This window comes from Haliotis rubra, unplaced genomic scaffold (genome assembly GCF_003918875.1).
Source record: "Haliotis rubra isolate DU_JTF1 unplaced genomic scaffold, ASM391887v1 Scf1233, whole genome shotgun sequence".
In the NCBI taxonomy this organism is placed as follows: domain Eukaryota; kingdom Metazoa; phylum Mollusca; class Gastropoda; order Lepetellida; family Haliotidae; genus Haliotis; species Haliotis rubra.
In genome coordinates, this window is record NW_025765152.1 from 72,446 (window position 1) to 85,483 (window position 13,038).

The following is a 13,038-nucleotide window of genomic DNA, read 5'->3' on the forward strand; positions in this document are numbered from 1 at the left end:
TAATAAAATGAAACCTTTATAAATGGATCTTTTCATATTGTACATATGTTTATTTTACCAAAACCATCAACAATGCTTCTAAATTGCCTAAATTTGTACTGATAGCAGGCTGTGTGGTTCAATGTTTGTGTTTTGGTTGTACAGTCAGACCTCGTCTATCCGAACTTCAGATGAATGATCGAGATTATGGATCGCGGACTCTGGTTCGCCATCGATGATAATGTGGGCGATATACTTCATGACCAAATTTAGGTAAAGTCATACTAAATTTGTTAAGCAAAGAAGTAAGATTAGTTTATCAAATAGAAGCACGCGTCGAATATATTTCTGTCACTCACCTGTCATAACACCGCTCATCAGTTCGAAATGGAAACGAGGGCGGCCTGTCTGTGTTCCCGCTTTGAATAAAACGAACTAGACACATTCCAAAGACACTCGTGGGAATGGTAGTAAGAAATAAACCTTTCAATGTCATGGTTGCTGAGGTCAATTCTTTCTTTAACATTTTTCCGGCGTTGTGTCGTCCGTTGTTGTGGTATCGCCATGTTTGATGTCTGCGTAAATACCACGTGACTACGAAACGCGATCTGATTGGCCAGAACCGTACAACTTGTCGCATGGAAATAGAGCAAGTTCTATTCCTTGCAACTCGCTTGCAACTTGTTGCATGCAACAAAAATCTGTCCAACTCCCCTGTTCACACTGTGAAATTTGATGCATGCCACAAGTTTTATACAACTAGTTGCAACGTGTGAACGCACCTTTATGCTTTCCAGGTTGCTTCAGCAAGGTATGTATTGCACTGTGAGCGAAATTCTGGAAATAAATAAAGGAACACTTGTACTTTCATGTGTTCCCTTATTTGTTTCTATGAGTATATGAACCTGATACATCATATGTTGGTTGATATGACCATTATATAATGCTAATGTAAATATCAAATAAACCCAATGTTGGTTTCGATAGCAAAATATGATGTAAATATGGACCTGACACACAAGTATCTTTCAAACAGACTGTATACTGAGTTTTCCCTGATGTAAATATGTATCAGATACACTGGTATCCTACAGATATATCCTTTTCCTATATGACCTGCTCATATATTATTCATAAATGACTTAACATGGCCTTGAAAAAATATTATTGATGTAAATATGAACCTGAAAGATTTGTATCTTGGAAGTAAACCTATTGTTAATGATATTGTTGATTTCAAGATGGACCTGATACACCACTATCACACAAATATTGCTATATATTGAAGTGACCTAGACAATATATTATCACTTTACAGCACCTTGTCAAAATATTATTGATGTAAATATGGACCTAATAGAGTAGTATTTTACAAAATGAACCCTGTCTTGATATAACTCTGATGAAATAGTATTGATGTAGATATGTCCTTGATATACTTGTATGTTTTAGACTTAATGTATCCTGAGCTTTCCATGGTGTAAATATGGACCTGATACACAAGCAGCATGCCCTAAATCTTTGTTGAAATATCATTGATGTAAATATGGACCTACTACACCAGTATGTTAGAAATAAACCCACTGTTGATGTTACCAAAAGAGAAAGATGATTATGTAAATATGGACTTGATACACTTGTATCTTTCAAATACACTTGTATCCTGAGTTTTCCTTGGTATAAATGTGGACCTGATGCAGAAGTATCGTAGAATTAAACCCAATGTTGGTGTAACCTGAAAAGAAAGATGATTATGTAAATATGGACTTGATACACTTGTATCTTTCAAATACACTGTGTCCTGAGTTTTCCTTGGTATAAATATGGACCTGATGCAGAAGTACCCTAGAATTAAACCCAATGTTGGTGTAGCCTGAAGAAAAGGATGAAGATGTAAATATGGACTTGATAGATTTGTATGTTTCAATTAGACACTATCCTGAGTTTTCCTTGATGTACGTATGGACATAATACACCAGTATATTAGAAGTAAACCCAATGTTGGTGTAACCTGAAAAGAAAGATGATTATGTAAATATGGACCTGATACACTAGTATGTTTCAAACTTACTGTATCCTGAGTTGTCCTTGGTGTAAATATGTACCTGATACAGTTGTATCCTAGAATTAAACCCAATGTTCTTGTAACCTAAATTATGAATTATGATGTAAATATGGACTTAATACATTAGTATCTTTCAAACACACTGTATCCTGAGTTTTCTTTGATGTAAATATGGACCTGATACACTAGTATCTTAGAAATAAACCCAATGTTGTAACCTAAAATATATGGATTATGATGTAAATGTGGACGTGATACACTAGTATCACTCAATTAGACTGTATCCTGAGTTTTCATTGATGTGAATATGGACCTAATACACCAGTACATTAGAAATAAACACAATGTTGGTGTAACCTGAAAAGAAAGATGATTACCGGTATGTAAATATGGGCTTGATACACCAGTATCTTTCAAACTTACTGTATCCTTAGTTTTCCTTGGTGTAAATGTGGACCTGATAACCAGTATCACTCAAATAGACCATATACTGAGTTGTCTTTGATGTAAATATGGACCTGATACAGTAGTATCCCAGAATGAAACCCAATGCTGTTGTAACCTTAAAAGATTGGTTATGATGTAAATATGGACTTGATACACTAGTATCTTTCAAAAACACTGTATCCTGAGCTTTTCTTGATGTAAATATGGACCTGATGCACCAGTATAATACAGATATATCCTTTGCATGTATGACCAACTCAAATATTATTCAAACAGTACTAACCTGATGTGTCCTTGCTAAAATATTATTGATGTAAATATGACCCTGAAAGATTTGTATGTTGTGAGTAAACCCAATGATGATGTAACCGTGATGAAATATTATCACTTATTATGTTCTTGTCAAAATATTACTAATTTAGATATGGACCTGATACTGTAGTATCTTAGAAATAAACCCGATGTATGTGTAACCTAAAGAAAAGAATTGTGATGTAAATATGCACTTGATACAGTAGTATCTTTCAAATACAATGTATACCGAGTTTTCCTTGATGTAAATATGGACCTGATACAGTAGTATCTCTCAAATATTGTATCTTGTGTATTCTTTGATGTAAATATGGACCTGATACAGTAGTATCTCTCAAATATTGTATCTTGTGTATTCTTTGATGTAAATATGGACCTGATACTGTAGTATCCTAAAATGAAACCCAATGCTGTTGTAACCTTAAATGATTATGATGTAAATATGGACTTGATACACTAGTTTCCTTCAAATACTTTGTATCCTGAACTTTCCTTGATATAAATATGGACCTAATACACCAGTATATAATACAGATATATCCTTTGCATGTATGACCAACTCAAATATTATTCAAACAATACTAAGCTGATGTGTCCTTGCTAAAATATTATTGATGTAAATATGACCCTGAAAGATTTGTATGTTGTGAGTAAACCCAATGATGATTTAACCTTGATGAAATATTATCACTTATTATGATCTTGTCAAAGTATTACTAATGAAGATCTGGACCTGATACTGTAGTATCTTAGAAATAAACCCAATGTATGTGTAACCAAGCAAAAAAGATTATGATGTAAATATGGACCTGATGCATGTACGCAAGTAGCATGCAAATATATATACCCCAAAACATATGGACCTAATACACCAGTATCTTAGAAATAAACCCACTCTTGGTGTAACCTAAAGAGAAAGATGATTATGTAAATATGGACTTGATACACTGTTATGTTTCAAATACACTGTGTCCTGAGTTTTCCTTGGTGTAAATATGGACCGGACACAGTAGTATCCTAAAATTAAACCCAAAGTTGATGTTACCTAAAGAAAAGGATTATGTAAGTATGGATTTGATAGATTTGTATATTTCAATTAGACTGTATCCTGAGTGTTCCTTGATGTACGTATGGAGGTAATACACTAGTATATTAGAAGTAAACCCAATGTTGGTGTAACCTGAAAAGAAAGATGATTATGTAAATATGGACTTGATACACTTGTATCTTTCAAACACACTGTATCCTGAACTTTTCTTGATGTAAATATGGACCTGATACAGTAGTATCTTAGAAATACACCCACTGTTGTAACCTAACAAAAATGGATTATGATGCAAATGTGGACGTGATACACTATTATCACTCAAATAGACTGTATCCTGAGCTTTTCTTGATGTAAATATGGACTTGATACACTAGTATCACTCAAATAGACTGTAACCTGAGCTTTTCTTGATGTAAACCTAAGACACTTTGATGAAATGTCATTGATGTAACTATGGACCTAATACACCAGGGCCCAGATTTTCGAAGCTCTCTTAGAGCTAAGATAGTCGTACGTTAATGTTAATGTATGGCACTTACGACTATCTTAGCGCTAAGAGAGCTTCAAAATCTGGGCCCTGTATTTTAGATAATACAGATATTATCATTTGCATGTATGACCAACTCAAATATTATTCCAACAATACTAAGCTGATATGAAATAAACCCAATGTTGGTGTAACCTAAAGAGAAATGATTGTGTGAATATGGACCTGATACAGTTGTATCTTTCACATACACTGTATACTGAGTTTTCCTTGGTGTAAATATGGACCTGATAGTAGTATCACTCAAATCCAGTGTTTCCGGTGAGTTTCGAATTTACCAGTCCATGGGACTGGTAAGCCTCAAATATACCAGTCCCTTATTATTTTCACCAGTCCACTTCTTTTCCATGTTAAATAAAGATAACAACAAGAATGTGTGTGTGTGTTTGTGTTTCATTTTTAATAACAACAAACGTATCAAACTCATTCGAACATGAAATGTGAAATGACGTCACATGTTACTAGTAAACCGCAAGTTTGTTTGGCAGTACTTGTACAGTTATCAACTGTTAATTACACTTTTCTTTTCTTGGTTTTACGGAATAGTTCGGATGCTCTCGTGAAGTCGAAACGGTCATTAGCATGCATGTTGAGAATCATTAGATTGTTCATACGATGCTGCGCAAGACGGTTTCTGCTTGCAGTGTGGATTCTATTTTGCAAGCTAAATCCCCTCTCGGCAGGCACGCTACTCACCGGTATTGTGAGCGCAATTTCAGCGAGAGTACTGAAGTCTGGGAAGATGTCAGCATATTCAGTTATAAGAACTTTGCAAGTCATGTCAAAATTACCACTTCCAATGCCAGAATTGACACGTTTGAATTGCTGGAAATCACGAAGCGACCGATCCCGGTCGATATAAGGCGTCGTGACGTCATTGTTGTCTTGACCAATCACAGGGCAGAAGTGATCTAGAAGCACCGTAAGGGAATCCCCACCATAGTTGGCTAGATCTTCTTTTCTATCTGGATATTTGTCATGATTAAGCACATTGTCCAACGCTTGTAGAAGGTCCAGAGATTTCTCTGGGAATCTCCTATCAAGGGAATCCACAAGATCTTCAATAAAGCACGTCCTCATTGTATTGAAGGCTTCCATTGATCGTTTGTCAGCATAGGTTATTGTAATTCCTCGGAACTGACTCGGTCCTTCTTTCATATTCCCTTCTAGGAACTTTTCGTTCTCCCCCTTTTCTTTAATCAAATATTGGAGTGATTCCTTAGTGGACAAGACCATTGGTCCGATGATGGCCAGATTTAACACTTCTCTTTGGAAAACGGTCACAAGTTTTTCCATCAGCGGCAAAACGTCACTCAACATGTATGTTGTTGCAACGAAAGAATACGTTTTCAGTTTTTTTTTGAAATTCCAGTTGCTGCCGTATTGTTCCGTTCCGCCCCCTCCTCTTCGATCTCCATGACTAATGCAGGCCAGTTACGTTTGGTTGAGTTTACAGCCCGCCCCAAAGAGAGCCATCTAACAGCACATGGTTGTTTTATGCTCGAAAACTCGGAATCATCCAAAACTTCACTAAGTTCCCTCAGTCTTGCGTACCTCGTCGCTGAATACTGATAAAGTTTGTACACCTGATTTAATGTATTGCGGTACTCTGTAATAGTTCCTGAAAGTTTAGCAGCATCCTGTGAAGCTAAAGCCACGCGATGGGCAATGCAATGCACATGGATAAGAAAAGGTGAGTCCTGTGTAAGTCGAACACCGACGCCAGTTTTGCGGCCTGTCATGACACTGGCACCGTCAGTTCCCAAACCAATGATTTTTTCGAGTGGAATGCCCCATTGGTCAGCTACCTGTCGTACTTTCTCAGCAATGCACTCCGCATTACCGCTGTGCACTGTGAAATTTCCTAAAAAGATAGTCTCTGCTTTTCCATGGTGTACTAAGCGAGCAAACATGATGAGTTTTTTTTCCACAGTTACGTTCACAGTTTCATCCATGATTAGCCCGACAAACCGACTTTGCGACAATTTCTGTTTAAGATTCTCAATGGTACACTCAGTTAATGCTTCTTCCATTTCGTCAATTGAATCAGAATGTGAGTATATAACTCCACTTAAAGATGAACAGCCATTTCTCTTCTGTAGGTCAATAAGCCCCTTGAACTTGTTTCTTGGTACATTTTCCTTAGCCATATATAAAACTGTGCGCATCATAGCAGTCAAGCTATCATCATTTTTCGTCTGAATATCACTAATGTGAGATTCCATAGCCTTCTTTTGAGATAAACGAACCACTGCTTCATGATGGCTAGAGCTGTCACGGTGCTCTTTAAGGGCAGATTTTTGGAAATTGATACAGCCTTTTGTAAAGCCGTTTATTTTAGCCGCAGCCTCACAAATTCGACAAAACATAACACCCGCCCCCGACTGCTTTTGATTGTCATATCGGAGCCATGGAAACTCCTCTTTCCAGTCGGTATTGAATTTTCTGGACTTTTTGGATTTTGTTTCACATACTGTTTTGCTGGAAGTTGATTGTTTCTCGTTTACGTCTAATTTTCGTTTAGAACCAAAGAGCCCAGAAAGCGTCGTCTGCTTTGAGGCCGCCATTTTCAAACTGAAAACTTAGGGACCGTTCATAATTTAGAGCAAGAGGGGTGATGATGATTTTTTTAAAGAAGCATGAACAATGTGAATGGCCCCCCTAAAATGTACGTACAAATTATGTGACGCCCCCACCTTGCAAATCTTGTACAAAATCAGTGACCTCCGTCCCTTCCCACAATTTCCAAGCTTAATATTTTTATGTACAAAATTGCTTACTCCCCCCCAGTATATGTGTACAGAATTGTTGACCCCCCTGCCTCCCAAGAACAAAATGGGTGACAGCCCCTCTTAAAATCATCATCAACACCGTAGCCATACACTATGAATGGTCTCTTAATATGTCCATTCCCCATAGTAAAGTTTTCTTACTATTGGCCCCGATAGAGTATTGAAATCTGATGCATTATAACCTCACGCCAAAATGCCTCTCATCTGGATCGAGGCTAAGCGAGACGACCAGCCAATGACAATAATCGCTTGGGACTGTTACTAAAAATAGACACGGAATTCCTTACACGTATCGCATATGGTGCAGATCGAATTTACATGGAAGTTTCCTTTAATCTAACAGTTGCTGGTAATTTGTATTGCCAATTTGGAGGAAATGATTTAACCGGGTGTATTTATTGCGGTCCCAGGACTTGTTTGCCATAAATATGCCGGTCCTTTGACTTCTATTACTTCTTTTTTACCGGTAAAATACCGGCATATGCCGCAAATCTAATTAGTCGGAAACACTGATCTAGAAAACATAGTATTATTGCATTGTACCATTATATACTGGGCAAAATAAGTTAGGGATATTGGTATTTTTATGATTGATATTTTATCAGTGTGTCAGTGAAAAAATAGATCATTATTCATAATGTAAAAATTTACATATATCCCTAACTATTTTTGTCCAGTATATTTTAAGATTAACAGGTACAGTATAACATTTACCGTATTTACTTTCTGTATATTGTGAAGAAAATGACTGACAAGTAATCATATCATCTGTGCTTGAATTAGATGTGTATTATTATCCCCCGCCGCGTGTTTAGCACGAAATGGGGGATATAGTATTAGGCTCCGTTCGTCCGTCCGTCCGTAGGAACTAGATTCTTTTCATATTTGGTACCTAGGTTCATCACAGTATAAGAAAGGTCCAAGTCAGGTTTGGTCACAAGGGGACTTTAACGTTTTACCTGCATGTTAAGCTATCTCAAGAACTGTTAACTGGATTTTCTTCATATTTGCAACCAAGCTTTATCTAGGGCAGGTGCAGGGCCCAGTCAATTTTGGTGACCTTCACTTAATTTTAAAGGTCACAGAGACACTTTGAAGATTTCAGTATATTAACCTGCAGGTTATGCTTGTCAGCGAGATACCTCAAGAACCATTCAATGGAGTTTCTTCATATTTGACACCAAGCTTCATCCAGGGAAGGTGTAGGGCCGTGTCGATTTTGGTGACCTTCACTTAATTGTCAAGGTCACAGAGACACTTTGAATATTTCAGCATGTTAACCTGAATTGTCAGCAAGATATTTCAAGAACGTTTCACTGGATTTTCTTCAAAAACTTTCAAAACTTCCCTTAAATGATTTTCAATAAGAAATTTCTTTAGTACTATTTTTGCATATTTCATACACTATGACATTCGTGTCAAGGTCAAAGTCAGTCTTGAAAATATGTGTGTGTTTGAACACCTAAAGAGCAAGATATCAAGATAGGTTGACTGGTCATGTTTTTGTTGACATTTGACTTAAACTTTCATTACTTTATAAGTTTGATTTGATAATTTGCGGCGGGGGATTATGTCACCTTAGTGACAATGCTTGTGTTTATTTTGTCTTGGCTGTACAATAGAAAATATGATAAATGGACATTTTGACTTTCCTATAAAGTTAATCAGTGCTGGTTTGACCGTGCAAAGTTAATTCCAGGTCTTTCAGTAATAAGTGAACATGTGATGCTGGTTTTGATTTTTGTATTTTGGACAATAACTTAAGGTCATTTTCATAACAGTCAATCAGTGATTGAAATTTATTCAGTACACCAGTATGCAGCTGTGGTTTGGTGTATATACCAACCAGTAAAAATGAACAGCAAAAAAAGTTTCAAAATAACTATCTACAAAATTCAAAGGCTCACACAAAAAGACATCATGGATAAATTGTTTTGATCACTGACAAATATGGAACTTTTTTGGCTGGCCTTTTCAAACGTCCTTAAGTGAATATATCCTGATTTTAGGTGGACGGTCAAGGTTTTGATGTACATAATGCTTGAAAATTAAATACATTTAATCACTTCTGATATGTGTATGTATCACTTGGGGTTGGACTTCTCCATACTGGACCTTAGTTCTGACATGTGACATTTGATATGTATTCTTTGAACATAGTTAAAATTCAGTTTCATTAAAATCAGATCTTATATAATAAGTTCTTGCAACCTACAAAAAAGGATCTGAGGACATCCACATCATGTATCATGTCCGAATGGCCTTCCATCCAAACAAACAGAATCACTAGCCAGATGAGGTTGATTCAACATTGAAAAGGCTATGCAGCCTATTCTAAATCACATTTACGAGATGTATAACTGATCCATCAGAATTATCATTTCTCTCTCTCTCTCGCTTTTGGGTGAAAATATTTTTCAACTAGTGCAGTATTGAGAAATCAGCTTTGATTGGAGTCTTAAGGTAAAACTAATAAATATGTGGACCTGTGTAATGCTAAAATGTAACGTAAATTGTAGGAGCATGTTTCAACCCTTATTGATCAGCTGTTATTTGATATTTTGCCTTTACTTTTGCTTCTGTATTGCTTTGGAGTATTCGTTCTTAAACAATCATTAGAACAATTTCTTTCTTTTTTTCTCATTGGGGGCGGTGGGAGAGCCTAGTGAATAAAGCGTTTGCTCGTAATGCTGAAGACCTGGGTTCGAATACCACATGGGTACAATTGTGAAGATCATTTCTGGTGTCCCCCAGCGTGATATTGCTGGAATATTTCTAAATGCGGCATAAAACTAAACTCACTCATTTCTTTTCATTGACCTGCAGAGTTGACCAAAACAAAGATCTACTCTGGTGTGCTATAATCCAGACTTCCTAAGTTGGGAGTACTTAAATCCCCAATTAACCACTCACACCAATACATACCATGGTCTTACCCTGACACCTATGGGCTACACTGGATCAAATTCTGTAAAAGAATCATTATGGGATAACCAATTTGAGATTAAAGAACAGGCCGAATCCATCTCACCAGAGGCACATAACGTGTCAGTAAATATATACAGCCACATAAAGAAACTGTGCACACAGAAAATATAAATATAGGCACACACCGTCTTTATACGTAACACAGCAAGTATTGGAGACAATCAAACGCTCATGCACGTGCCAGGCGACGTGACGTATTTGATGGTGGCCTATGGACTTGCAATGTGTTACTGCAAGTGCAGCCTGTGCAGCTGCACACATGTGATACTCAGAAATTGCTGTCACTGTCGAAAGCTTGATCTTTGGTCATTCAAACGTTCACAAATTCACGGGAGAAGTCACATGCACATGCCAAGATAGCATCTGCTCAACGACATGAAGCCATTGGAATGGTTCGAGCAGGAATGAGCCAACAACAGGTGGCTGCACATTTTCAGTGCCATCATAACAAGATATCTGCATTGGTCAGGCGTTATCGAAACACTAATGACGTTGCCAACCACCCACGTTCTGGCCTTCAATGCTCATTTTGTAGCCTCTAGGCGTCGTCGATGCACTGCTGTGCTTTACGCACATGGTGGTCATACCCGTTATTGACTTTGTGACTTCGTCCCTACAAACAGGGAGAATAGAAGACTGTAGACTATCCCTGCTACAAATGAATTTTATCAGCATATACTCTATACTCGCATTACTGTGTTCTCTATATCAGTATAGGCTACCATGGATTTCATGAAATCCCTGAGCTAATATTTCAGTAATTTCATGAAATCCCTTGACATTTTAGGGAATACATGAAATCCCTTGGGGTCACAGTGATTTCACGAAATCACTGACTCTCTAGGGATTATGTGAAATCCCTGGTTTCACACATTCCCTGTAACATATACATATTGCTAACCTATTGTAAAATGTACTATCAGTTCATTTCATAAGCTTATCTACTTTTTAAAATAAGTAGTTTTATATAACAAAATTGGAAGAAAAAATAGTTTATAGTCATAGTTGTATGCTGATAATGAAAACATTGGGAACATATTACAACCGTTGGTTAAGTATAACAGTAGACCTTATAAACACCATCTTGGATGATGATTGGGTTAAGATGGTAAATTTTGAAGAGTATGTAGTGAGTCATGCCGCCACATGTTCAGTAGGATAAGAGTTTGGCTCGTTGCTGGCCATAGTATTCTATGGCTATTTCGCTGTTGCAGATGTGCATTTACGAATCGTACATGATGAGCACAGGCGTTGTCCTGAACGAATCAGGAATGACACCATATGTACCTGTGAGGTTCTACTGCAAGCAATCATTAATTATTTCATGTTCTGTTCTACAAAGGTTCTTGCAGGTGATGTTTGTCGTCGACTCTTATCCCCTATTCCTATACATGGTGTCCAAGTATATTCCATAATCCCTAATTCATTTTCGGAGTATATATCCTCAAGATGTCGCCATAAAATTTTCATTGCTATTTATTTGAAAGGCATATCTATGTGAATGGTATTGAAGAATGTTACATACAGTGAGTTTTTCTGTGACATTCCCAGCAGTTTCTTGTGGTTTCACATCGGTTCATTCACATGGCGACTAACTGAATTGTTAACAGTACTGGTAAATTCCAGCATAAGTAACGTCAGTTATGTTTACAGTCGCCATCTTGGATATGCTGACGTCACGTTTGTGTATCATGTGACCCTAGGTCACCTATAAATAGAGCTGTCAAGGTCAGCGTCGGTGCGGCAATTTTGACTTTGACAAGCAAGGTAGGGTTCCAGGGTACATCACAGCTAATTTCTCATTTTCACATTATAAGAAATTTTTATTGTATAACTTTTAATTAACAAAGGCTATTATTTAACACTTGGTCCGCTCTCTAAGTATCTATGTGGGTATGTGAATTTTTGGGGATTATTTTCAACTTTTTTGACATCCGGATTTCGTCTGACAGTTCCGAGAATCCGACACTCGATCCGGATTCATTCCGACGGAATATCCCAGGATCGTATGATTCAAATGTACAGGTTACAGTCACAGTCATCAATCTAATTAACATTCACAACAACTCAGTGAAACCTGTTAATCCTCCCACAACAATGAAAACAGTCGGGAAATTCTAGACAAGATACGGGAAAATATTCGTTCACTCTTCAATCACATTTTCTTGTGTCCTCAGCTGCCCTTAGTTTCGTATCACTGAAAACAAAGCATACGGGAAAATATTCATTCACAATTTCCTTGAGTCTTTAGCTGCCCTTAGTTTCGTATCACTGAAAACAAAGCATAACAACTTCGTTATAAACATTCTAAGTAACATCTAAGTAAAAATCAAACTTAATATATACTATATATTCAGTTATTTATACACGTCTACGAAATCACCGTCTACGAACCGGTTTTGGTTACGAATTCACCGCGTCTACGAACTGGTTTTGTCTACGAAATCACCGTCTCCCATCAATCACAAGTCGCGAGTGATTTATCGTCAGTATGAACAGGGATACTCTACAATATAGAGTCTACTTATAGAGTCTCCCTGGTATGAAATATTAGGTGTAGGTGAATTCGTAACCAAAACCGGTTCGTAGACGTGGAAATCCGGTGGATTCGTAGACGGATTGAGCGGTGAATTCGTAGACGTTATTAAAATGGGAAAAGTTCATCCTCAATGATGAAGAAAATCGACGAAAAGTGTTTGCATTTTGTAAAATAAATAAAATATATCAGGTAAGTATGATCGGCGGTGAAAATATCCTTAAATAATAAAATAACAAAATATGCTTCACAGTGGTCCATGTCACAAATTCCGACAAATCATAGGCCGCTAATATTAAATTCAGTTGTGTAAAATTAAAAGAT

The 13,038-nt window shown here is 37.0% G+C and overlaps 1 protein-coding gene and 2 long non-coding RNA genes across 3 annotated transcripts; all 3 read right to left on the reverse strand.

Annotated features, from left to right (window-relative positions):
• Positions 1–2,238: 2,238 nt before the first annotated feature.
• On the reverse strand, positions 2,239–4,315 carry LOC124266156. The gene is made up of 4 exons (XR_006895650.1): positions 4,248–4,315; positions 4,078–4,185; positions 2,639–2,700; positions 2,239–2,562 (listed from the first exon to the last, which is right to left on the reverse strand). It is a non-coding gene; the product is annotated as an uncharacterized LOC124266156 (long non-coding RNA).
• Positions 3,046–3,232, reverse strand: LOC124266159. The gene is made up of 2 exons (XR_006895653.1): positions 3,180–3,232; positions 3,046–3,119 (listed from the first exon to the last, which is right to left on the reverse strand). It is a non-coding gene; the product is annotated as an uncharacterized LOC124266159 (long non-coding RNA).
• Positions 4,316–4,641: 326 nt separating the features above from the next.
• On the reverse strand, positions 4,642–5,718 carry LOC124266153. Its single transcript, XM_046700961.1, has one exon. It carries the CDS (start codon positions 5,716–5,718, stop codon positions 4,912–4,914), a length of 807 nt encoding a protein of 268 aa, XP_046556917.1. The 3' UTR covers positions 4,642–4,911.
• Between the last annotated feature and the right edge of the window lie 7,320 nt (positions 5,719–13,038).

Excerpts from the sequence above, each read along its gene's own strand:
- LOC124266153 (XM_046700961.1), bottom strand. The coding sequence starts at position 5,718 with ATGTTGAGTGACGTTTTGCCGCTGATGGAAAAACTTGTGACCGTTTTC.